General features: G+C 42.0%; 1 protein-coding gene across 5 annotated transcripts in view; it reads left to right on the top strand.

The window, feature by feature from the left end:
• The window catches only part of inpp5b (inositol polyphosphate-5-phosphatase B), a 139,139-nt gene that overhangs the window by 108,071 nt on the left and 4,295 nt on the right, over positions 1-26,773 (top strand). For all 5 annotated transcript variants that reach the window (XM_033045465.1, XM_033045464.1, XM_033045466.1 and 2 more), the window contains 8 exons: positions 2,135-2,270; positions 4,823-4,933; positions 10,884-11,049; positions 15,360-15,595; positions 20,770-20,886; positions 21,019-21,103; positions 23,418-23,545; positions 25,693-25,804. In XM_033045465.1, the coding sequence (XP_032901356.1) occupies positions 2,135-2,270; positions 4,823-4,933; positions 10,884-11,049; positions 15,360-15,595; positions 20,770-20,886; positions 21,019-21,103; positions 23,418-23,545; positions 25,693-25,804 (1,091 nt within the window). The remainder of the gene's footprint in view (positions 1-2,134; positions 2,271-4,822; positions 4,934-10,883; positions 11,050-15,359; positions 15,596-20,769; positions 20,887-21,018; positions 21,104-23,417; positions 23,546-25,692; positions 25,805-26,773) is intronic.

Raw genomic sequence — 26,773 nt, forward strand, 5'->3', positions numbered from 1 at the left:
TAGGACAGGTTTGGAGGCTTATGGACTAAGCGCTGGCAAGTGGGACTAGGGCAGATGGGACATTGTTGGCCGGTGTGGGCGAGTTGGGCCGAAGGGCCTGTTTCCACACTGTATTACTCTATGACTCTATGAGATAGCTGAATAGATAGAAAATTGGCTTCAAGGAAGGAAGCAGAGTGTTTTTCAGACTGGAGGCCTGTGACTAGTGGTGTGCCTCAGGGTTGGGTGCTGGACCAATTGCTGTTTGTCATCTCTATCAGAGATATAGATAAGAATGTAGGGAACACAAGAGTACCCAGAGGAAACTCATGGTCACAGGGAGAATGTACAAACTCCACATAGACATCACCAGAGATCAGGATCGATCCCAGATCAATGATGCTGTGAGACAGCAGCTCCAACAGCTGCTACACTGTGCTACTCAGTGTGGCTGCATGTGAGGAACAGGCTCATCTACGTGGTTCCAGTGTTCTTGTAATGGCTTGCATGCAATTTCTGAAGTCTCATTTGAGGAATTCATGGCATAATTCTTTCCTCTTTTATTTTCCTATCTTTATTTTAATCTGCCATAAAGTTTTGCTTCTATTGTCCCCCTTCTCTACCAAAAAGCTTCCTTGGATATCTAGCACCTTCAGCAGCTTTATTTATTATTTTATGCACGGTTTAATTTGAAATGTGAAACTGATGATTGAATTGCTTAACTTGCCATCTCTGTCTTGTGTTATCTCATTGTGTGGTATTTGTTGGGAGGCATCACACTCAGCATTTGGTGTGAAAGTTTTGTATACCACTGCTTCTAAATACACATCCATTAACTAGCATTTCTGGCACAGTACTTATTGTCTCCTTCATTAGTTTCTGGATGATACCTCAAATAGTTGAATTTACTTAAAACAAAGATTTGCTGATGAAGAAGCTTATATGACTGGACAATATTGTTCATGTTGCTTTCTTTCAAACAGGTTTCCTCTCATACTTTCTACACTAAAATGTTGTTGCAGCAAAGAAAGTAGTTAATCACATTGACCTTGTGCATTAAGGGGTAACAGCTTGGAAGCAGCTATTGTTCACTAATATTTTAAAGGTCAAAGTTTTTTCCCCTCAAAATGCGTTGACTTTTAATAGGGTACAGTTCCACGAGAGAATCCTGATTGATTGCATCCGGCAGGGTCAATTAAACTGTGTATTTGCACATCTTGTGGTACTCTACAGATGAAACATCATAACAGATATCAACCAGAGAGGGGAGGCCAGGGGTGACAGCAGAAGGCAAGGTTAAGCTGTGCGGAATAGATTAAAGAAAGGGGAGGGGAGATGGGAGGGAGTGAGACAAGTGGACAGTTAAACAGAGAGACGAACAAATGTACAGAGAACACTCTGGGTAGACTTGATAGTGAATATAACTTTATGCCAGTGATTAGGACAGAATAATCTGTCTTGTTTTTGAGTTGCAAATTTGGCTGAGATCCAAAGGAATATCATTTTATTTCCTGATGCAACTTTTACTTGACTTGGATAGTGAAATGTATGCAGAAGTGTGTATGAAACAACTACTATAAGCCCCACCCCCCCCTCCCCATCCTCTTTTGTCCCCTCTTCCCTGAGCCCCACCTGAATGCGTGCTCATTTCTCCCTTTCTACTTCCCCTTCCATCTATATTCCTTCCTCTGGCTTCACAATGTATGCTTGTTCTATTGTTATCTTATCTCACCCTTTTTGGCTTTTCATCTCTGGCCTTTGTCCAACCATCTGCCATTCAAAAAAAAAACCTCAACTGTATCCACCTATCACTTGTCAGACTTTGTCCGGCCCCCCACCTTTCTTCCAGCTTTCTCACCTCCACCACAATCTGCATTAATAAAGCCGAAACGTCATCTATCCATGTGTAGGAAGGAACTGCAGATGCTGGTTTAAACCAAAGAGAGACACAAAATGCTGGCGTAACTCAGTGGGACAGGCAACATCTATTGAGAGAAATAATGGGTGACGTTTCGGGTTGAGGCCCTTCACCTATTCACATTCTCCCGACTTGTTGCCTGACCCGCTGAATTACTCCAACACTGTGATTCTTTCTTTTACCGTAAGGTTAGCAGTGTTCATGAACGTTTTTGAAGAAGTGTTTTTTATTTCTCAGTGAGAAGTGCCGAGTCCCTGCGTGGTGTGATCGAATCCTTTGGAAGGGCAATCACGTCAAACAGTTGGATTATCGCAGTCACATGGCTTTGAGAATGAGCGACCATAAACCTGTCAGCGCGTTGTTTCAAGTTGGGGTACGTAATCATCTTTTCATATTCACCATATTTTACCCATTGTCTTGATCCTTTGTAGTAAAAAGGAATTGTCGGCAAACACACCATGTTTACCTAGAGCATTTCATAAAACCATGATGTATTGTAAAATCAGACCATTTGGCAAATAGTTTATCTTGATCATAATCATAACCATCATAATCATACTTTATTTGCGAAGTATGTTTTGCAACATACGAGGAATTTGATTTGTCATGCAGTCATACCAATAAAAAGCAAGAAAACACACAAAATACATTTTAAGATGAACAACCACCACAGTGATTCCTCCACATTCCTCACTGTGATGGAAGGCGAAAAAAAGTTCAATCTCTTCCCTTCTTTGTTCTCCCGCGGTCGGGGGCCTCGAGCCTTCCGTTGACGGGGCGATCTTGGCTCCCCTAGCTGGCGCCGTTTGGGCCCTCATGTCGGGGCGATCAAGCTCCTGCATCGGGGGGGATTCTCAGCTCCCCTCCGCCGGGCGATCGGACCCCGGGTCGGGGCTGGTCGAAACCTCTGTGTCGTTGGCAGCTCCCGACATCGGTCTCTACCTGAGACTGCTAGTTCCCGAATGGTGAAATCCTCAGGCCGCGGTTGGAGTGTCGATCCTATGCAAGGGATCGGTTCCGATGTTAAGTCCATGCCCCGTGGTAGGGCTCAAAGTCAGTCCCGAGCAAGGCCTCCAGCTCCATGATGTTTGGCCGCAGAGTGACCGGAGATACGATCCGGAAAACAATCGCATCTACGGCAAAGTAAGAGGTTGAAAAAGTTCTCGCCGACCACCCCCCACATAAAACAAACCAGAGAACATTAACACATGCTTTTAAAACACACTAAAAATAACAAGAAAAGACGTTGTGGATCAAGCAAACACTCAAAGCAGCCGGAATTTAACAAGGATAAATGGTCTTGTAGCCATTGACACTGATGAGAATGGTACAACCATCTAGGGTAAGATTGTGGGACCTGACAGTTCAAATCTAATTGAATAAAGCTAGACATAGTGACATTTGATGCTGCATTATATTTGATGTTAAATGAAACAAAAAATACAGCCTGACCTCCTGCGTAAACACTTTCGTATCTGCTTCCATCACTTCTCCGGACGGCTCGTTCTCGGGATCCACCACTCTTTCCCGTTACAATATGCACAGATATATTTATTGAGCGAGTTTAAACTCATTCATGAACCATATGACCATAAGAATTATGGGCAGAAATAGGCTTGCTGACTTTTCAAGCCCCACCATTTAAATATGTTCATGGCTGATCTGACTGTGGCCTCAAGTCACATTCCAGAATATCCATAGTAATCCTTCACCTTTCTTATCAAAAACCTATTGACCCATTGCCTTAAAAATACTGAAGTACTTTGCTTCAACCTCTCTTTGAGGAAGTTCCAAAGTCTCACGATCTTTGAGAAAACAAATTGACTGTATCTGTGTCCTAAATAGCAACCTTTTTTTTATCAGTGATCCCAAGTTCTAGTTTCTCCCATCTTCTCTGCATCTATCTTGCCCCCTCAGGATCCTGCATCTTAAAAACAAGCCCTGCGTCGGTCTTTCAAGCTCCTTTACCTGCAAACCGAACCAGTTCATCCATTCTATCGAGAGGCAGTCGGTCTGGTCCAGGTACCAGTGGGATGAATCTTTGCCAAAATGCTTCCACTGCACTTAAGCTCTTTATTAAGCAGAGACCAATATTGTGTAGAATATTCCAGATGAGGTCTCACCGCTTTCCGAGATAACAGCATAAACCCTCCCTCATTTTATATTAATTTCCCACAGCAATAAATGCCAACATTATATTAGGTCTCCTAATTACTTGTATCTAGTTTACAGAACACCATGCATTAAGAACCCAAAACCGTGAGCATCTCAGAGCTCTAATATGAGCCCTTTCTGTAGTGTGTAACGTTTTCCTTACATATTTGTGGTTTGGATTATTACTTTGTCATGAATAAGCAGAAAAATCTTTAAGAAGCTACAGGTCAGATTGTGATCTAGGGACATTCGTGTTTTGCATCAAGAAGGAGAGTAGGACTTGATAGATGTAATCTCAATGGTTGGAAATGCAACTCCTGTTCTACTTGGCCTACAAAGAGTACTGCCCAGCATTTTGTTGCTGAGCTCTGGGCACATCAGTATCCCAGTTGCACTTGAGCCTTATTTGAATATATTATTGGTGAGGAGCCTCTTGAAGTCAGGACTTTTGCAAAGATCGATTGCTGCCAATGATCCAGCAGTGTCTGTCAGTGCAGATGGCTGGAGCTGATTTTAAGTTGTTTAAAAACCCCTCCATATGCACATGCACTCACCAAGCCTAACCCCCTCCTTGTGAAACCACCATATCAGAAGGATCATCTTTCGCAATGAGCATTGTTTTTCTATCCACAGGTGTATTTTCAGAAATATCTTATGCTTTTCAATTGCCAAATCTAAATCTGTTATTTCCTCCTGAGATAAAAAAATGTTGGCTGTTTAAAGGGAAAGTTGGTTCCGATAAGTTCTTAAGTACAATCCATATTTTTACAGATAAAGGTGATCAATCAAGATTTGTACAAGAAGACCTATGAAAATATTGTTCGTACATTAGATAGAATGGAGAATGATTCTATTCCTTCAGTGTCACTGTCCAAGACCGAGGTAAGATACTCTGTTGGTATTTGGGTCTGCAGCTTTCAGTTTTGTGTTATTGTTAGCTCAGCTCAGTTTGAATGATATGTTGCTACAACTACTTCACTTCATTAACGGTTCTCTTGTTAGGTGATACTATTGATTTATTGGAGATATTTGCATTCTGACCACCTTCTGATCTTTAATTATATCCAAACAGTATTCTGCCAGGTTGCTGTAACACTCTCTAGTCAATGTAAAGCCAAAAGTAAAATTTAAATTGTTGATCCATGACTTAGAATGAATGTCCAATTATACAGGTACTTTTCATTTAGATGCTGCAGTAAAAATTAAACATTACTTATCACCCATTCAATTAAAGTAAACTGGAGACTGCCGTGTGTTAATTTGTCACTTTTGTGTCCAGTATATAATAGTAAGATTAAACGAGAACTTACCAGTTTGAAGTTTGATCTTTATTTTATGAGGAGGAACGTTGAGGGAATACGTGAAGAACCCCGCCTACGGCGCATGCGTGTCATTCTTCAAAGCAGCGGTGTGAGGTCACAGATAGAAAATAATGACCTAAGATAGTAAGATTATTAAAGAGATACCAGTTTAAGATATGACCATATAAGGGTGGGAGCGGAGGGCACGTATTCCCTCAACGTTCCTCCTCATAAAATAAAGATCAAACTTCAAACTGGTAAGTTCTCGTTTAATCTTACTATTTTACTTCGGAGTCACGTGAGTGACTTCGTGAAGACTTCAAAGCTCTGTGACCTCATGCCGTGGAACGAGTCCAATCTTCACAACTGCCTTGGTAGTTTGGGAGAAATTGTTACTGGTATTTAAAAAAAAAAAATACAATGATACCAACATTTTTAAGCAAAAATTGTAAATAATATTTATTAAATCAATTTATAAACCTTATAAGCTTCAGGTGTAAATTAAATAGAACTCAAAATTTTGCCCGAAAACGTTTCTTCTTTTCTAACTGGTTTGTTGTAATATGTGCGAAACGTTTTCTCTGATGACCATCCTGCAGTTCTGAGGATATTGTCCATCGGTACCTCCAGGCGATTAGCTGCTGATGTAGATGCAGCCCTGGTGGAGTGAGATTTGAATACATTAGTGTCCACTCCTGCCTGAACTAAGCAATATCTCAGCCACCGTGAAATGGTCTGAGTCGAGACTTTATGGTATGGCTTCTTATGGCTAATTAAAAGAGCCTTTTCATTGCCTCTGATAGCCTTCGTTCTGTCCATATATAACATGATGTGTTTTACTACACAGAGACGTTCATCCTGTGGATAGGCTATGAACTCTATCACCTGACCCGCTGATCCTGGTCTATTTTGCTTAATAAGGCCCTGGATCACGAAAATCAGCCTTCCTGTCGCCTCCGTCAAGTTATCCAATCTTAACTTCTGTAATGACTGGACCCTTTGCGCTGTGACCAGCGCCATAAGCATAACCATTTTCATAGTTAGATAGTTTAGCGGTAATGCCGTAGCCGGTGACCAATTCCGTAACATTTTTAGGACTACGCTCACATCCCAGATTTGGCTATATCTAGCCCTTGGTGGGTTAGTGTTAAAGATGCCTCGTAGCAGTTTTATTACTAGAGGATGTGAGCCGACACCCTGTCTTTCTGTGCCTTCCCATAAATAACTGGACAAGGCACTCCTAGCACTATTGACCGTGCTGTAACTGAGTCCTTCAAAGTGCAGGCTTGTGAGGAATTCTAGGACAGCTGGAATATCCACCTTTCTGTGGTCTAGATTGTTGTCCAGGCAGTATTTAGTCCATTTCTTGACATGACATAAATATTGTTTTTGAGTGGAAAGTCTCTGTGCTGCTGTGATCATGTCCACAGTTCTATCAGATAAACCCATATGCCGAAATGGTTCCTTCAGAGTCTACAAACCAATAAATTTAGATAATTATGGCAAGGATGGCTGTCCCCAGTCACCGGATGCACCAGCAACTGAGGACTATGTTTTAAAGTAATATATGGTGTAAGCACCAAATCCTGCAGCACCGAGAACCATGGTTGGGTAGGCCAATCAGGTACTATGAGAATCCCAGATGCCGAGTCTAGCTGAATTTTCCGTAGTACCCGATTGATGAGGCAGAAAGGAGGAAATGCATAAATGAACCATTTCCCCCAGTGCAAAGAGAATGCATCTGTAGCTTCTGCCTCAGGATCTGGTTCCCATGATATATACCTAGGTAACTGATGATTTAACCTGGATGCAAAAAGATCAATATCCGGCCTTCCGTACTTTGCTGTGATATCAGCAAATATCTTTCTGTCTAACATCCATTCCGTATTTTCATTAAATTTTCGTGACCTGGCGTCTGCCACTGAATTAAGTATCCCTGGTAGATACGTAGCCGATAACCAAATATTCCTTTGGATACACCATTCCCAAATATGGTTTGCCAATTCATCACAGGATATTGATATATTTCCACCCATATGATTTATATATGCCACCCCCGTGGTATTGTCTATCTGCAATCTAACATGCTGGTTAATCATTCCCGAGCAATAAGATTTTAAACCATAAAAAGCACTCAACATTTCTAAGTAATTTATACCCTTTGTGGTAAGTAGGTTAGTTTCCTGTATATTCCATCTCCCTCCAGAGCTCGAGATGGTATCCGTTGCTCCCCAACCCAGTGCACTGGCATCTGTTTGTAATACCACAGATGGGTTTGGAATAACTATTGGGTTGGAGCTATATATAACATTTTGTTCCCACCATTGTAGTTCTTTTATAGCTCTAATTGTTAGCTCCATAGGCCTATCAAAATGGCCTCTATTAATTTTTAGTGCTCTAATTTTTTCTCTCTGTAAATTTTGGTAATGCAATCGTCCAAATTGAATGGCAGGAAACGTGGCTATAATTTTCCCAATAATCCTGGCTACCCGTCTAATGGATGGTTTAACGGTATTAATAAGCTCTGTGCAATCCTCTTGGAACTCAGTGGCTTTCCCTATAGGTAAAGTCACTAACATATCAAGTGTGTTAATAGTGAACCCCAAGTAATCAATATTAGTTGCAGGTGTTAATCTTGACTTAATTGGATGGATAATGAATCCCAGCTGTTCCATCAATTTTCTTGTGGCAACCACTGCTCTACTAGCCAATTCATAAGTTTTCCCCACAATCAAGATATCATCCCCCATCTTTCTTATGTCTAATGAATATATTTGAGACAAATTCCTGTTGTTCATGTTTGGTTTTTTCAATTACTCCTTTCGTGAACAACCTTTGTATTTCAATTTTTGCTTTAGCTCTGTCTAATTTGGTAAGCATATAAGTTCTGTCCGGTGTATGTTGTACTGGAGGTTCTTGTATGTGTATAAACTCTATAAGATATCCCTTAATACTGCTAAGGATATACCTATCCACAGTTAACTTACACCATGCTTCCAAATGAAATTGCAACCTCCCTCCAAGTTCTGTGCTCCTTATTAATTTTTGAGGCACAGACCCACCTACCTCCATGGTTATCGGTGGTGTTACTTTCTTGGTCTTAACCGAGGTTGCGGAGGGCCTTGAGGTTGAAAGTGGGGTAAATGTTGAAGTGGAGGCTTCCGCATTTTCCATTGTGGGCGTCCCGGGCCAACCCCTAAAAAAGGACGCTGTTGCTGGTTTCCTCTGGCCTCTCTCCAATTTTTCGTACTATACATACTAGTACTTGCTTTTTTAGTCGTCCCATAAGGATGATACCGTTTTCCGACATATCCTTTGGTCGCTTTTATTAGGCCCAACGTTTTGGCCTCTTCCTCCAAATCTTTGACCTGTTTTGATAGGTCACCCCCAAACAACAAATTTTGAGGTTTTATGGCTTTCTGTTTGCACAGGATTGCAAATTTTGGGTCTAACGTTGGCTGAATAGCCCCTTTCCTGATGTTGTTCAGTTCAAATTGAACATTGCAAAACAGTGCTAAAGCGTCTTTCATGTCATTGGACATATCCACATTTTCCAGCCTACGGGCCAAAGCTGTTATACCCGCCGAGAGTCCTTTACTAGCATTCTGTATTTTTATATCCAGACTCCGAATATCCTGCCCCACGTGTCTCCAAATGCTTCGGTTCACCTTGGGTACATTCAGAGCCGCACAATTTCGCGGAGGTAAATGTCTTGCCCATACCTCAGCTAAGGTATCAGTTTTGAGGTGATGGGTCGTCATATAATCAATGCTGGCCGCCACCCTGGCCTCTAGGTCTTTTCCAGTTTCTTCTTGCTGGAAATATGTGTGCACCATGTCCAGCAACTGTGTTCCCTCATCCTCCATATGGGAACGTGGCTCTGACTCTTGTTCAGAGTCCGAGTCAGGCAGCCCTTGAACACCCTCTTCAGATGAGGATGATATGTCCAGCAGCCTTTTCTGGCCATGCTCTGAGGGACTTACACCTGTATGTGTGCGGCTTTTATCCATTTTCTGGAGCCTGACACTATGGAGATGTTCCTCCCACAACCGCTCCAGCCGACTTTCGTGCTCTCCCGCACTAGTCGCTCGCGGGTGTTTCTTTTTAGCCCACCGCTCCTGCCGACTTTCGTGCCCTCGGGCACTAGTCGCACGCGGTTTAAATCGCAACTCGTCGCCATGCCTACCGGCTCTGGTTGCTCCCGGCCGCTGCAAACGCCGTTTTTCGCCGTCCCGGTACTCCTCCAAACAGATAGATGACGGCCCCACATGCTGCAGCCACTCGTACTGTTTTCCGAGCTCTGCAGATGCGATCGCTGCCGGCTGCTCTATGCCCTGCAGCTGGTCATCATCACTGCTATACAAGTAAGTATTTACCGGCGATTTTTCGGGCTCACTTTCCCAGCGGTTCGTTTTGCGTTTCGCCTTCCCGCCCGGTCTAGAATTAGTTTTTCCCGGCGCGGGGTTTGAATCTGGCACAGCTGGCTCAACGCAAACTGCCTGTGCCGTCGGCTGCTGCTGCGGGTCCCCGGCACCTTTACCGCCGACATCCTGCAGCTTCTTCACAGCCTTTCTGCGTCCTCTATCCATTCCTAAAAAACGGTGAAAATGCAGAATCACTTACCTGCCGTCGACCGGCTTGTTAACTCTCCCGTTCAAGGGGACGTCCTCCCCAGGTCCGACACGTTCAATGCGTGTATGCGATATGACACGCATGCGCCGTAGGCGGGGTTCTTCACGAAGTCACTCACGTGACTCCGAAGTAAAATCAGATGATGTTTCATAATGCTTCCATAGTTTTTATTGCAAATTCTACTTTGAATCTCCAGATGTTCCGGAAGTTTGGGTAATATCGCTTGACAAATGTATTGGCAATTACATCTGCATCCTCTCATTTATTTTCCCCAGAGACAGCGATGTAACAATCAAACTGTTGTGTGAAATCTTAAGAGAATATTTGAAATGACCCTACATTCATTTGTCCATGAAGTGCATAATAAAACTTCTGAATATGGAAGACTAGTTTTAATTGCTGCACAGGTTCATGCACAAGTCTTCTGTAGGATTCTTGACCATGCTCTATATAATTTTTACAGCATTAGTAGGTAATTGTTTACAAAACCTTCAAATCATTAATCCTATATCCAGCCCTCCTCCTCCACCCCACCCGGCCCCATCTCGAAGTTAGCAATTGCCCATTACATTGTAACCATGAGGACAACGGCACTTGTTTAAATACCTAGTGTGTATGAACTCAGCTGCACTCAACCAGTGAACCATTCAAAGTACTTCTGCTGATGTCAGATTCCTGATGAAGAGGACAGAAAACATCAGTCTTGGTTTATGATCCTACAATTGCCATTTGGTTACTGTTTGGTTACTGTTCCAAGCAGTCGTGAGTGTGCATATCTCTTGCACTGATAGGTCCATCAATCATGTGTTGTTAACATGTCAATTTAACCCTTTAGGACAGTTGTATTGTTTTTGTGAGTTATTTTGCAAGTGTTCTTTTACTGACACGTTTTTTTCCAGTTTAATTTTGAGAATGTAAAGTTCATGCAGCTCCATGTTCAAACGCTTATCATTGCCAACACTGGGCTTGTGCCCTGTCAGTTTGAATTCATCACCAAACTGAACGAGCCTTCTTACTGCAAGCCATGGTTTAGTGCCACACCTAACAAGGGGATTTTAATTGAAGGTATGTTTTATTTTGTTCCTAAGTATAAATGTGTCTCTTTTTAACATTGCATTCTGTTACAGGATTGATTTTATTCAATTGCTTAATCAAAATTAAATGATCAAAATTTAAAAGTTGAGTATTCAAGGTGTGAGGTACCATCCATGATGAAAGTGCTCATGTTTAGGGACCCAACACAAAGTGAATCCATCCCAGCTCCCAACATGTCCTTGGTGTCTGAAGATAAAGTGGATACTAAACTTTAATTCACATTTGGAATCAGTAGTACGGGGTGGTAATGGAAATGGAAATATCATGAAGTTCATCTGAGCTCAGGGAGACCCCATTCGATCTTGATTACGGATGCTGCCTGTGCGGAGTTTGCACGTTCTCCCTGTGACCATATGGGTTTCATCTGGGTGCTCCAGTTTCTTCCCTACATTCCAAAGATGTGCAGGTTTATATAGCTGATTGGCTTCTATAAATTTCCCCTAGTGTGTAGGATGCGAAAGTGGGATAATAGAATTAGTGAGAGATGGTCGGCATGGACTTGGTGAGCCGAAAGGCCTGTTTCCATGCTGTATGACGAACTATCACTAAACTAAACTAACCTGCACTGGAATAACTTGATGATGACACAAGGAACTTCAGTGCTTGAGGATCTCAACGGGTCAGGCAGCATCTGTGGAGGGAAAAGAGGCGGTGTTTCGGTTCGGGACTCTTCCTCAGACCCAACATCCTAAGAAGTGTCCCTACCTGAAACATCATCTATCCATTCCCCCCACAGATGTTGTCTGACCCGCTGAGTTTCTCAAGCACTTTGTGCAACTTGATAACCCTGGATTCCTCAAGTATAAAAATATCCTCCATTCTCAGTGCAATATAGAATATTCCTCCTTTTTATTTTATATAATTACATTAATATTTCCTGAATCACGAAATAAAAATAAAATTATTTGACCATCGTTTTGATGATGATACCGTACGTTATGAAAGCTGGATTTAGATACTTACTTTACTCATTGTCATAGAGTCATACAGCACGGAAACAGACCCTTCAGACCAACTTGCCCACGCCAACCAAGATGCTCCATCTACCCTAATCCCACCTGCCTGTGTTTGGCCCATACTCTAAACCTTTCCTATTCATGTACCTGTTGAAATGTCTTTTAAATCTTGTTACATAACCGGCCTCAACCACCTCTTCCGGCAACTCGTTCCATATACCCACCATCCACTGTGTGAAAAAGCTGCCCCTTGGGTTCCAATTAAATCTTTCCCCTCACCCTTTAAGCGGCCTTTTCACGGGGCGACTTGACGCAAGAGTTAACCAGAGTTTAACATCGTGGGAACCTCGTGCGATAACAGTACGGCATTCGTGGACCACCGTGGACCACCGTAGCGCTAACGGCAGGTAATCGTGTATCTTGGTCACTCGGGAGAAAATTCAAGAAAGTTTGAATTTCTCCAAGAGTGACTTGTACACTTGTGGTTGAGCATTGCAACATTGTATAAATATAGTGGCCAGTGCGATATCCGTAATAACTCTTGCGGGTACCGTGGGAACTCCTGCGAACGGTGAACCCGGAAGCTGGACAGAGGGGACAGAAAGTGAGTAAAAATTGTCTTCTGTGGGATTGAATTTAAAAAATAAATAAAAATAAAGATTTGCATCCGCATATGGACATCAACTTATTCATGAGTTATGTTAATGAGATTCAAGAAAATAACTAATCTTTAAAAGGGACTTTAAAAGGGACTTTACTGAAAGGTTACGCATTTTTATGGTCCGTGAGAAATTTTTCACATGGACTTCTTTGAGAGATACAGCTCGGAGTCCTCGCCGACTAGCGATCGATGCCTTTCCGAAGCAGGGTCCAGAACGCTACCAATCAATGTTCTCCAGAGACCCGTGTAAGGAGTGAACTGCACATGCTGGTTTAAACCGAAGACAGACACAAAACGCTGGAGTAACTCAGCGAGTCAAGCAGCATCTCTGGAGAAAAATAGCTGATGTTTCGGGACGAGACACATCTTCAGACTCAATTCCGATTAGGATGTCTGAAGAAGGGTTCCGATTCGAATCGCCACCTATTCTTTTTCTCCAGAGATATCGAGACCCTTCTGATATGCTGCCTGTGGTCGATAAATGCGTAACCTTTCAGTAAAGTCCCTTTTAAAGTCCCTTTTAAAGATTATAGGCGAGGGAGAGGAGGGGGAGACAGATGGGGGTGTCTTCATTTACTGGCGGCGGGTGTCTGTCACTGAAACAGGCAGGTGAGATTTCACATCCACCTTGTGTGTGCCTCTCTCTCTCCCTCCCTCTTACACAGGCTGAGAGACTCTGCCTCTGTGAGTGTACGTCTCTTTCTCCCCCTCTCCCACACACAGTAAGACCGAGGTACTGTGCTCAGTCCATCTGTGTCTCCCACATACACAGTAAAACATGTCTCCAAATGAGCCAATTCAACCAAGGGAGGATATTTATAGTGTGTGAAAAAAAAAGTTACATCATTTGTGTCACGTGTAGTTCACGATGTTCATTCAAGATTTAACGCGAAAGCTCGGGAGACGGACAAGTCACTCGCACAAATAACAGAAATGCCGAGTACCGTGGGAACTCTTTATCTACCCCCGTTATATCGTGCGAGACTCGTGCTGGACCACGACCACTTCACTCTGGTGACATCTTGCGTCAACTCGCCCCGTGAAAAAGCCCCATTAAACATATGTACTCAGGTTCTTGATTCCCCTGATCTGGGTAAAATACTCTGGATTCACCCTATCAATTCCTCTCATGATCTTATACACCTCTATAAGGTCACCCCTCCGCCTCCTGCCCTCCAAAGAATAAATTCCAAGCCTGCCACAACCTCTCTCTGTAGCTCATGCCCTCATGTCCTGGCAAAATCCTCGTAAATCTGCTCTGCGCTCTTTCAAGCTTAATTACATCCTTCCTATGGAAGAATAACCAAAACTGAGTACTCCAAGTGTACCCTGACCAATGTCTTGTACTACTGTAACATAACTTTACACAATTTGAAGATAATGGTTTAAGTGAGGTTACAGTGTAAACATTGGCAGCTAAACCACTGACATTACCAGGGTTGAGATGTGATTGGGCCATACATTCACATAGTTCTCTCCTTCTCTATTCAAAAATTTAGAGAGCCTGGGTTTAGTAATTTAGCTGTGTTAAGGCAGTACATCGCCCAGACACTGGTATATTTCACAGATCCACACGAAGTAAACTTGCCATCCTCAGATTAATTTTATTTGTGAAAAGGAATAAAAGTAGCCTAACATGTGATATCAGGGGCATTGCTTCCAGCCAAGTACACACTTGTACTTGGCTGGAAGCAATGATCTGTACAAACACATAACATTGTCACTAATTAGAGACAGACAAATCTGTTTAACGTTGGCCAAATACCAAATCTGCTTCAGGGTTAATGTTTTAAATTAATCTATTTTCACAAGGATATTTTCACATTCCACAGTGGAGCAGTGAAATTGAGACACAAGTAACTGCAGATGCTGGAATCTTGAACAAAACAAACAAGTGCTGGAGTAACTCAGCAGGTCAGGCAGCATCAGTGGAGGGAATAGACAGGTTGGGTCCCTTCCTCACACTGACGAAATGAAGAATCCGGACCTAAAACGTCACCTTTCTATTCCCTTCACAGATGCTGCCCAACCTGAGTTTTGATTGATTGATTGATGCTTCATTGTCACATGTACTTGGTACAGTGAAATTCTTTGTTTTACAGTTCTCCTTTGTTCTCAACGCCCCCCCCCCCCACCCCCCCACCCCACGCCAGGTTCCCCTTTGTTCTCAGCGGCACGTTCATCACTGACCGTGCGCGGCCTGTCCTTGACTGACTGCCAGCACTCACACGGGCGACAGCTCACTGGCCCTCCTCACTCACCGACAGCCATCCTCGGTCATCGACAGCCCTCCACGCTTGGCCAATGTCCATTGTTTGTGGCAGCTGAGGGCCGAGCCCAGTCTAGATCGGCTGTGCCGACGGTCGGTCCCGAGTAACTCCAACTTTTAGTGTCTATCCTCCTGCACTTAGTTTTTTTTCATACTTTACGCTAATTATACATGAAAACCATGTGCCTTGTTCAAATAGAAACATTGTGGTTTTCATTTACTGACCCTGAATCACAGGAGAATGTTGACTTGGGTGAAATGTGCACCTACAGAAGGTCTGGAGATAAACAAGAAAGTGCATGCCTGTTTTAAGACTCTGAAGATAACCTTTGCAATGATCAGATTGCTTGTTCGATGGTGTGTATGAACAAACATGAGTTTGTTTTCTCTTTAGGAAATAGGATAGAAATCGAGTTGGAAGTGTATGTGAATAAAACCACTGCTCTTTCATTAAATATGGGAACGGACCAGATTGAAGATATTTTAGTCTTGCATCTAATACGTGGAAAAGATTATTTTCTGGCGATTTCGGGGAATTACCTCCCAAGTTGCTTTGGATCTTCACTGCACACGCTTTGCTGCCTGAGGGAACCAATGCGCGACGTCCCACCCAAAAGGATACAAGAGTTGGTGAGTAGATTAGTCTAAAATAATCTCAAATTGCTGCAACTGGAAATGTGCGGAACAGCTGATAATTCAGAAATTCAGAAAACATTCAGAAATTGCATGTAAAATGTTATACGTTTGTCCTTCCATTCCACTTTTAACATTAGTCTTGACCTCTTTTTTAAAATCTTTTTCTATAGATGTACAGAAACGTATTATTTATTTTATGTAAAACACTTTGGTTTCAACGCGAGTTGATTTAAAACGTGCTATATAAATAAAACTTACTTACTTTAGCGATACACCATGGAAACAGGCCCTTCGGCCCACAGAGTCCACACTGACCATCAATCACCCGTTCATGCTAGTTATTTTATCCCTCGTTCTCATCCATCCCCTGCACATTGATCAGTTAACCTACAAACCCATGCGTCTTTGGGATATGGGAGAAAATCGTAACACCCGTAGGAAACCCACCAGGTCATAGGAAGAACATGCAGACTCCACACAGACAGCATGTGAGCTTAGGATCGAACTGGGTCTTTGGTGCTGTGAGGCAGCAGCTACACCAGCTACGCCACTGTGCCGCTGTGATACAGAGTAATATCACTCCAGGATCTGCTCACGTTGAGTCTGAAAAAGGGTCCCGAACCAAAACGTCACCAAAAATGCTCCAGGGATGCTGCCTGACCTGCTGAGTTGCTCCAGCACTTTGTGATCACATAAACATGCCTAACACTTCTGTGCAGTATTGAGGAAACACTAATGAATCAGATTACAATTGCTCTTGTTAAAGCAGGCTGAGGGACCATATAACCTACTCTAACGTCTGTCTGGTCTTCAATTCTTGAATGCTATTTATTTTCCAATGTGAAGAGTGTTCAATTGTCATATGTTCTGGGAACAAAACAATGAAATTCTTGCTTGCTGTAGCTTTTACAGGCTTCTCAATGTTATGTTCTTAGAAATTAATTAGCACATTGGATAAAATTGCTTAAGTGATACAGTCACATTTGATCTTGGTTTATTGGTTATGAAAATACTGGATCTGTATCCTTTATGCTTAAAATTTGTCGCGAGAGCTGGTATTCTATAATGGAACTTTAACATTAAAAGCTGACTTACATAAATTCAAGAAACATGTAAATTCTGCATAACTGATCTACAAGATCATAAGAAAGTGTAGAATCAGAGAATTGAAATTTAATTATTTCAAAGAAAATAGAAAGATTTGAAAACAGAAGAACAATTTATTTTCAGATGTTTATTTTGATGGCAGAGGTTGATGTTAATGCAGGTCACCGGACCGTATAAATTATCCCAAGAACCCTCTAAAACTGCATGCCTAACCCCCGTTCACTCTGCACATCCCAAACGTGGCCTCCCGCAGTGAACTGCAGCTGCAAGTATCAATAGGCTTTCACTTCCCAAATCTTGTGACATATTTCTGAGAATCATGTCAGAAGTACAGCGATGAGGCCAATCGATCCCAGAATTAACTGCAACTTCTAGGCTGCTGTGATTTTGTAAAGGAGATTGTTTTCTGAAAAGCTTTTGGTGATCAGTTCCTGCGCTTGCACCTATGAGAACTTTACAAAGCTCACCCCCACCTCCATTCTGCTCTGTGTTGCTACAAACAAGGTGACTATTGGACATTGACTTTGATTAGCTCCTTTCATGAATCCAGCAATTCCCAAAGCACTTTACACTCAATAAAGTACTTTATAAAGTGTATCGATGTTTGATAGGCCTTAAAAATAGCAGTCAAGATGTGCAATTTTGGATCAAAACCTTTCCAAATAACTAAACTGCTTCATCTTGAGTAGATTTGGTCAATTCATGGGACCTTTATAAGGGAATTGGGAATCTAATTGCAAAGTATATTAGAGGATATAGAGTTAAGAGATTAGTGCACGTGCTCCAGCACAGATGTAATCAGGAGTACTTGCTATCGGTTTACGTTGCAGGTAACTTCACACTTGGGCTTTGGGTGATTCTACATCATTAAATGAAAGATGATCTTAAAAATATCTCTTGCTTTGTAAACATTTATTCATTAATTTGAATATGAATTGGTTGAGTCTGGTTCATTTCCTATACTAATATTTATTTTGAAGTCTACAAGTGTTTGAAGGTGGACACAAAAAGCTGGAGTAACTCAGCGGGTCAGGCAGCATCTCTGGAGAAAAGGAATAGTTGACGTTTTGGGTCGAGACCCTTCTCGAAACGTCACCTATGTTTTTGTTTTCCTCCAGCAACGCTGCCTGACCTGCAGAGTTACTCCAGCTTTTTGTGTCTGTCTTCAGTTTAAACCAGCATCTGCAGTTCCTCCCTACACAAGTGCCTGAAGGTGTTGGGAACTTGACTTTTAATGCGTTTACTCGCATGCATTGTTTATTTAGCACAGCTCTCAGGGTCAAGGAAACTTCACAATCTACCATTGTTAACATTGAAAGAACATTTACAAAAGCATCTTCAATGACAAAACACAGAGCACTCAAGTAACCCGCTTTGCCTATAAACTGTCGATCGATGCCTAGTATTGAGCACCACAATTTTACCATCAATTCCGATGGTACAGGTGTAATTTTCTTGCATTATGAAACAAAACCTGTAATGTATCCATTCCTTAAAATGATCTTATCTACAGAAAGGCTTGGATTTTGATGTCCAATAACTTGTTATATTATTATCTAGAGTTACACAAAACTGAGAACAATGTATGGACTACTCCCTTGCAGAAATTGACAGTAGTGTCTCTAGTAGGTAAATGTGGAAATCAAAAATCTGCTATCACTAACACCCCATCATCATACACAGAGAGTGATATTGTCTGTATAATATTCAGAACACAACACAACATAATAGGTACTGTTCAGTGTGTTTGTGGCTGATCTACGCTAGCTTCACCTCTGCCTCTCTGCCAGTTTCCCACTAGCCTCAATTCCCCTATTTTTCAAAAAAATCTATCTACATCCTCCTTAAAGTTACTTCTAATGATCTAACTGAAACCAGTAACCTAACATGGGTACCAGGTATTATGAACTACTTTTAATGTACAAATGTTATGCTTTCTTAATAGTTTTTGTGTGAGATTGACATTTCCTCAGATAATATTTCAAAATTGACTGGATTTTATATTAGTTTATAAAGTTCACATTATTTCAACTGTTATTCTTACATTTATGTTGTAAAGCATTTTGGGCATTGTAAAAGTTTTAAAATGTCAGTTATAATTTTTGCCTCGATCAATTTATCTGTGAATTCCTCAGTGTGCTTGGCATTGACTTTCTTGATGTCATCATTCTCACTGGATGCCAGTGGTTCCCTGGAACTGGCATTGAGAGCAGGAAATGCACACTGCAGTTGCTTGGTGGCAGCTTACTTCACACTCAGCAAATGATGTTGCTTTATCACTAATTGGAAAATCCTGATCTTACTGCAGTCAACCAGTTGTACAGATCTGTATTTGCATTGTCTTTAGTTATTCTGCTCTTACCCTTCATGTTAGAGCTGCTCTCTCCTACGTTGCCTCCCTCTGATAATCCTACCACACTGTCCCACCTACCAAAGAAAATGGTGCAGTATTTCTCACTTGACCGTATGGATGATATTTGTACGAATTGTTGCCATGTGCGGCGGCAGGCAGTAGATGGGACAGTTTGGTGAACTTTTGCATCTCTGTCGGCACCAGAACGTGGCGACACTTGTACACTGCTTAGGTCAGGTCTGCTATATGATTTTACCGAGGTGCCAGCAAAATAAACCTTTCACTGTACCTAGGTACATGTGACAATAAAGTATAATTAATCATTGAATAAGTCAATAAGGAGTAAATCTTTGAAGTGATCTTTTGCTATGAACAGCAGTACAAGTACAAGTATCCCACGATACGGGATAAAATTCACTCTTGTGGCGTATTCCAAGTAGAATAAAAGGTGAAATACAATGCATCCCAGTGGAATGGGAGTTCGGGAAGTGAAAAATTCATCTTTATGGAATTCATAAATCAATAACAAAAAATTGGATATAAGGAATAATAATTTACTCTTGCAGAATTTAAATCAACACAAAATATATTCAAGGGACCCGAATTAGTTTATCAATGACAATGATTACAGGCTGCTGATTCACAGCAGGAGGCCACTTGAGGGATATGCTTTGGAAACTGACAAGCAATCTTTTCATTAATGCAAGGGACCCCTGCATAATACAGGAGTTGTGTTCCTGGGATTCCCCCCCCCCCCCCCCCCCCCATATAAATTCCTAAGAGGGAATTTTATGCCGTATCATGGATTTTTGGGTTGTGATTTACAAATTCAGCAAGGGGAAAATTTCTGCAACCCAAATAGTGATAGCATTAGGTTAGCAAATGGTGATAACCGGTACTTGTCCAACAATTACACAGTTGTTCACAGCGAAGGATTACTGAAAAGATTTGGTTTATAAACTGGCAAGGCAATCTCTTCTCTTGTCTGAAGAAGGGTTTCGGCCCGAAACGTCGCCTATTTCACTTCACTCCATAGATGCTGCTGCACCCGCTGAGTTTCTCCAGCAATTTTGTGTACCCTCTTCTCTTGATACTTGTACAATGCTATTGTATCAAACAACAGTTGTTGGTAGAGCTGCTGCCTCACAGCGCCAGGTTTGATCCTGACCTCGGGTGCTGTTTGTGTAGAGTTTGCACATTCTCCGTGACCACATGGGTTCTCTCAGGATTGCACTTGTTTCATCGCAAAGGCGTGCAGGTTTGTAGATTAATTGGCCTCTCTAAATTGACTTTAGTGTGTAGGGAGTGGATGAGAAAGTGGGATAACAGAACTAATGTAAACGGGTGATTGATTTTCGGTGTGGACCTGGTGGGCCGAAGGGCCTGTTTCTATGCTGTAGCCACAAATTGGAAACAAAGTTACATGTATTTATAGTTAATTAAAAGAACAATTCTTTCTCTTCTGCCTACAACATAGTCAGAATTCCTTTGCCTGTAGATCGTTGGGCATGACTGTTGAGAGAAACACTTCTGCTTGGAACTCATGTACACTTATAAGATGGGATTCAATGGAGAGAAAAGAGTTTGTGTTATATAAAATACATTATTCATGCCATAGCTTGGGGGTACACTGTAGTTTATTTTGACATGAATGGCGCACTTTATTTCAGCATTACTGGAATTACAATGCAATTTGTTTAACCTGTAGGAACGAAAGGCCAAGGAAAACAAATATGGTGACTGCTTGTCAAATGAAGTGCAACTTGACATTCCAAAAGAAATCTGGACAATGGTCAACTACCTACATCGCAATGCTGCACTCCAGGTCTCGTTGTACTACCTGCTCGCTGTAGTAACAATTCCAAACTATCCGTCTTGATTCATGTTCATTTCTCAGCTTGTTTTCCCATGTAATTGGGGAGTGCCTTTGTTGACATGTCAAATGCTATCATTGTAGGGCGATCTTTTCCAACAACCAGGACTGAAGTCGGAATTTGAGGAGATCAGAGACTGTTTGGATACTGGAATACCAGATTTTATCCGTATCCTTTTCTAATTTGTAATGACCTTTCATGACTTATCTTCTATTGCGTTTTGATTACCTAAGAATTTGCCAGTGTTTTTCCCAGCATCAGAGCAGGGTGGAAAGGAAATCAAATTGGCAGCAATTCTCTTTCATTAGGCACAGCAAGAGAATCCCAATTGCGCCCATTGAGGTCCAAGGGAAATGCTGCCAAAGACGGCAAGTGCTTTATCTGTTTGTGATTTTACGTAGACTTAGAAGGAGGCTAATTCATTTTGTGAGACTATGATAGTCTCTCCATTTCTCTGCTAATTTTCCCAATCATTAACCCACTCCCGTCCCTCCATCCATCAACTTTCCCAGGTTTTACCACAATCTACACACTAGGGTCATTTCAGAGCCGTCGATTTACTCTCTAACTCCAACGTCTTTGGGCGATAGGAGAAAACTGGAAACCTACGCAGTCACAGGGGAAATGTGTAAACTCTACATGAATATCAATGGGAGTCAGGATTGAACTCCGGTCAATATGTCTGTGAGGCAGCAGCTGCACCAACTCTGGCGCTCTACCATCTATCTTTGTGACTATACTTATACAGTGCCCTCCATAATGTTTGGGACAAAGACCCATCATTTATTTATTTGCCGTTGTACTCCACAATTTGAGATTTGAAACAGAAAAAAATTACATGTGGTTAAAGTGCACATTGTCAGATTTTAATAAAGGCCATTTTTATACATTTTGGTTTCACCATGTAGAAATTACAGCAGTGTTTATACATAGTCCCCCCATTTCATGGGACACCATAATGTTTGGGACGCAACAATGTAATGTAAATGAAAGTAGTCATGTTTAGTATTTTGTTGCATATCCTTTGCATGCAATGACTGCTTGAAGTCTGCGATTCATGGACATCACCAGCTGCTGGGTGACTTCTCTGGTGATGCTCTGCCAGGCCTGTATTGCAGCCATATTTGGCTTATGCTTGTTTTGGGGGCTAGTCCCCTTCAGTTTTCTCTTCAGCATATAAAAGGCATGCTCAATTGGGTTCACATCAGGTGATTGACCTGGCCACTCAAGAATTGACCATTCTTTAGCTTTGAAAAACTCCTTTGTTGCTTTAGCAGTATGTTGGTGATCATTGTCTTGCTGCAGAATGAACCGCCGGCCAATGAGTTTTAAGACATTTGTTTGAACTTGAGCAGATAGGATGTGTCTAAACACTTCAGAATTCAGTATGCTACTACCATCAACAGTTGTATCATCAATGAAGATAAGTGAGCCAGTACCTTCAGCAGCCATACATGCCCAGGCCATAACACCCCCACCACCGTGTTTCATAGATGAAGAGGTATGCTTTGTATCCTGAGCAGTTCCTTCCATCCTCTATACTTTGCTCTATAAGTTAATCTTCATCTCATCTGTCCACAAGACCTTTTTCCAAAACTGTGGTTGCTCTTTTAAGTACTTCTTGGCAAACTGTAACCTGCCCATCCTATTTTTTCCGGCTAACCAGTGGTTTGCATCTCGCAGTGTAGCCTCTGTATTTCTGTTCATGAAGTGCTCTGCAGACAATAGTCATTGACAAATCCACACCTGACTCCTGAAGAGTGTTTCTGATCTGTCTGACAGGTGTTTGGGGATTTTTCTTTATTTTTGAGAGAATTCTTCTGTCATCAGCTGTGGAGGTCTTCCTTGGCCTGCCAGTCCCTTTGCGGTTAGCAAGCTCACCAGTGCTCTCTTTCTTCTTAATGATGTTCCAAACAGTTGATTTTGGTAAGCCTAAGGATTGGCTGATGTCTCTAACAGTTTTATTCTTGTTTCTCAGTCTCAGAATGGGTTATTTGACTTTCATTGGCACAACTTTGGTCCTCATGTTGATAAGCAGCAATAAAAGTTTCCAAAGGTGATGGAAAGACTGGAGGAAAGACTTGGTGCTGAGAGCTCTCTTATACCTGCATTAAGGAGGCAATTAAACACACCTGAGCAATTACAAATGCCTGTGAAGCCATGTGTCCCAAACATTATGGTGAAATGGGAGGACTATTATAAATACAGCTGTAATTTCTACATGATGAAACCAAAATGTATAAAAATGGCCTTGAATAAAATCTGACAGTGTGCATTCTCAAATTGTGGAGTACAGAGGCAAATAAATAAATGATGGGTCTTTGTCGCGAACATTATGGAGGGCACTGCAGATGCAGAACTGGTCCAGTGTGAATCTTTTATATAATTGTGCTTTGTTATTTTGTGGGGTTTTTTTGTAAATGGACATTATCCAAGTGTACGTATGTGAAACACCCCATCTATTTCCTTAACATATTTGCAGCTGGCAGTAACCATTCTATATGCGAAGCATTGTTGCTCTTTCTGGATGCTCTTCCTGAGCCGGTCATCAAGTATAACCTATACATCAAATGTCTCGAAAGTGCCAACAGCCTGACCCAGATTGAACAGGTAAACAACACAATGCCAAAGGTGGACATTGTGAAGCAAATCACAAAGTGCTGGAGGAACTCAGCGGGTCAGGCAGCATCTGTGAAGGGAATGGACAGGTGACGTTTTGGGTCAGAATTAGCCTTTAGACCCAATCACACTGAGTGGATAACGTAAATCCCATTTTCAATATATGAGCTAATTGTAGGCAATTCATAGCAGATATGGAAAACTTTCCTCATTCTGAAGAAAGGTCTTTGACCTGAAATATTAATTCTGTTTCTTCCATCCCAGATCTACTTGAACTTGCTGGGCTGAGCATCTCTGCGTTTTTGTTTCTATTTTGGGTTACCAGCACCTACAAGTATCTGCTTTTTATTTGCATAAATTATCACATATCTGAATGAATATGAATTAGAGACTTAGGGAGGCCATGAAGCCCATCTTTGGGTCGATGTTGTGGAGCTGTCAGGAGTAGACCCGGCGGCAGCCGAAGTTGGGCCGGCGGTCGATGAGAGCATCAGTGGTCGAGGCCGGCGATCGTTGAGCTCGAGGGTGGACGTAGGCAGTCGAGGACCCAAGCTATGCAAAGAGACACCATGTAAAGGGCGTCGATAAAGTTACAAAGTTTTCCATTTAACACAAACCATTTTTAACACAATCTATTTGTGGTCCCTCTTAATTCTTGGTGGTCCCCCCATATTGGGTCCTCCTTTGTTCTCCCTCTTGGCGGTCCCCTACTGGGTCCTCCTTTGTTCTCGGCGCATGTCCGACTTCTGGCTCCCACGCGGGCGGTCGTCGACTACCTACGTCCGCCCTCGATCTCAACGATCGCCGGCCTCGACCACTGGAGCTCTCATCGACCGCCGGCCCAACTTCGGCTGCCGCCGGGTCTACCCCTGACGGCTGCACAACGTCGACCCAAAGATGGGCTTCACGACCTCCCTAAGTCTCTAAGCCTCCCTGCCTGCTTGACATTGTTGTGGATAAGACAGAATTTCCTGAAATGTCTATGACTGAGCCATGACTCTAGGGCATCACGAAGATTCCTGTGCAGCTGGAAAGGAAGGGATAGATAGAATTATCATAAATCTGAATAAATGACAGCAGAAGGAACAAGGAAGTAGTTAGATTGAGATATCAAAGCAGGACTCCAACTAAAAGGCAGATCCTCAAAGGTCAAAATCCCAGGATTTTTATATTCAGCTTTAGCCAATCTCGCCAATGCATTTATCCTGTTGTGAGGAGGATGCAGAATCTGCTTTTCATTTGCATAAATTATCACATATCTGAATGATTGCTAAAATATATATATGCTACGTTAATGGGCAAGGTCATGGCAGATGGAATATAATGGAAACATTGAGTTCTAAAAAAAACAGAAAAGTGGAACAATTTTTAAACGGCAAGAGATTGAAAGGTTTGGCTGTCAAGAAAACCCTTGGTCTTGTTGCACATCTTTAACTAGTCTGTGTCAGCGATGATTCTGGACTCTGTAACGCTGCTGAAATCATGGATGCTAGATGCTGAATTTCATCGGATACTTGGTTGCTTATTAAAATACTCCCTCCCCTCCTTTAAGCTGCAACAGTTCAAAATGAACATTTCCTGAAAGGTAACAGGCAGGTTGAGTAGGTAATTAAGAAGATAAACCATATTCTGGCCTGAATTGTCAGATAATTTGTGTACTGCTCCAATTATGTAGAGCCCCAGTGAAACTGCATCTGGTATATTGTGTGCTGATCTCATCTCCCATCCTTCACAATGATATACGTGGGATAGAAGGAATGCAGTGAATGTTTGCCAGATTAATTCCTGGTGCAATATGTTTGACCAGTGAGTAGCGATGAAGCAGGCTGGGCCTGGACTTCTTGAAGTTAGAAAAGTGAGGAGTACTTTACTATGTTTTTTAATGTTAGATGTGTTATATAAATGATTTTTGTTGATGTATTCCTCTTGTTTTCGTAAACCCAACAAGAACAAAAAGACCCAACATTTTATATGTCCATTCCCTCTGTAGATGCTGTCTGGCCTGCTGAATTATTCCAACACTGTGTTTTGCTCAATATGCCAGCATCTGCAGTCCTTTGTGTGTCCAAGGATTTTTGTTAATCAATTTGGTAACTTCCATCCACCCTTATACATCCTACTTGTTTCTCTTTACATAGGTTGTTCTCATGCTACCTCAATGCCATAGGAATGTGTTCAATTGTTTAATGGCTTTCCTTCGAGAACTTCTGAAGCATGTGAGTTCCAACAACCTTGATGTCTGTACACTTGGTAAGCTTAATTTTGCTGTCTTTCTTGGGAAATTTTAGGTAACAATAAAAACAAAGACTAACTGGAGAATTCTATGTTGAAAGCCAGATGGATTTGTTGGCCTCAAACTTGATATTTTTGGTTAAAATAGCTGAAGATGAATGGTGAGGCTGTGAAGCCCTGCTAATTTGTCTTCAAGTCACATTTCCATGAGGCAGCAGAGGTTCCAGGGAATTATAATTAAGAGTGGCGCTCAGGTAATTGAGGAAGTGAGCAAGTTGAATCTTGGGGAGTTAACAAGCTGGGAAGGTCAAACAATCAGGTAATTGGGTCAGGAGAGGTAATGAAATCTAGCAGACAATACTTATGGTCAGGTAGGGCTGTATGGTTGTGTGGAGGGGGATCGTCTATATTACTAAAAGTCTCAACTTGACCACTTCCTGTTGCACTGTATATTGATTTTAGTAAAAACACTGCCACTTACAGCTGTGATATTTGGCCATCTTACTCAGAGTCCCCCTCCGCTGGCCAGGACAAGAGGATTTTCCCCATCGATGAAAAATAAAAGACTTATTAATGTTTTAAAAATGTTGAGATTCTCTCTCCTGAAGGCCATGCCCCTTCCGGAGGGACAATAAAACCCGGAAGTGTGGAGGTGCCTCAGTTCTCTGCAAGATGGGGGAAGCGAGAGGTCGTGATTCTCAGTCTGAGCTGTGAATAACACTGAACACATGTCTACTAAATGTGAGAGGTTTTACTGACCTGTCAGTGCCCTTAATGTGGTTTGAAAATGTAGTTTGAAAATGCAAAAGTGTGTTTTGGTTTGAAAATGCTAAAGCTGTGTTGCCTTTGGTTTGAAAATGCTAAAGCTGTGTAGCCTTTGGTTTGAAAATGCTAAAGCTGCCTTGCCTTTGGTTTGAAAATGCTAGAGCTGCCTTGCCGTTGGTTTGAAAATGCTAAAGCTGCCTTGCCTTTTGTTTGAAAATGCTA

The sequence above is a fragment of the Amblyraja radiata genome, chromosome 27 (assembly GCF_010909765.2).
Source record: "Amblyraja radiata isolate CabotCenter1 chromosome 27, sAmbRad1.1.pri, whole genome shotgun sequence".
NCBI lineage: Eukaryota > Metazoa > Chordata > Chondrichthyes > Rajiformes > Rajidae > Amblyraja > Amblyraja radiata.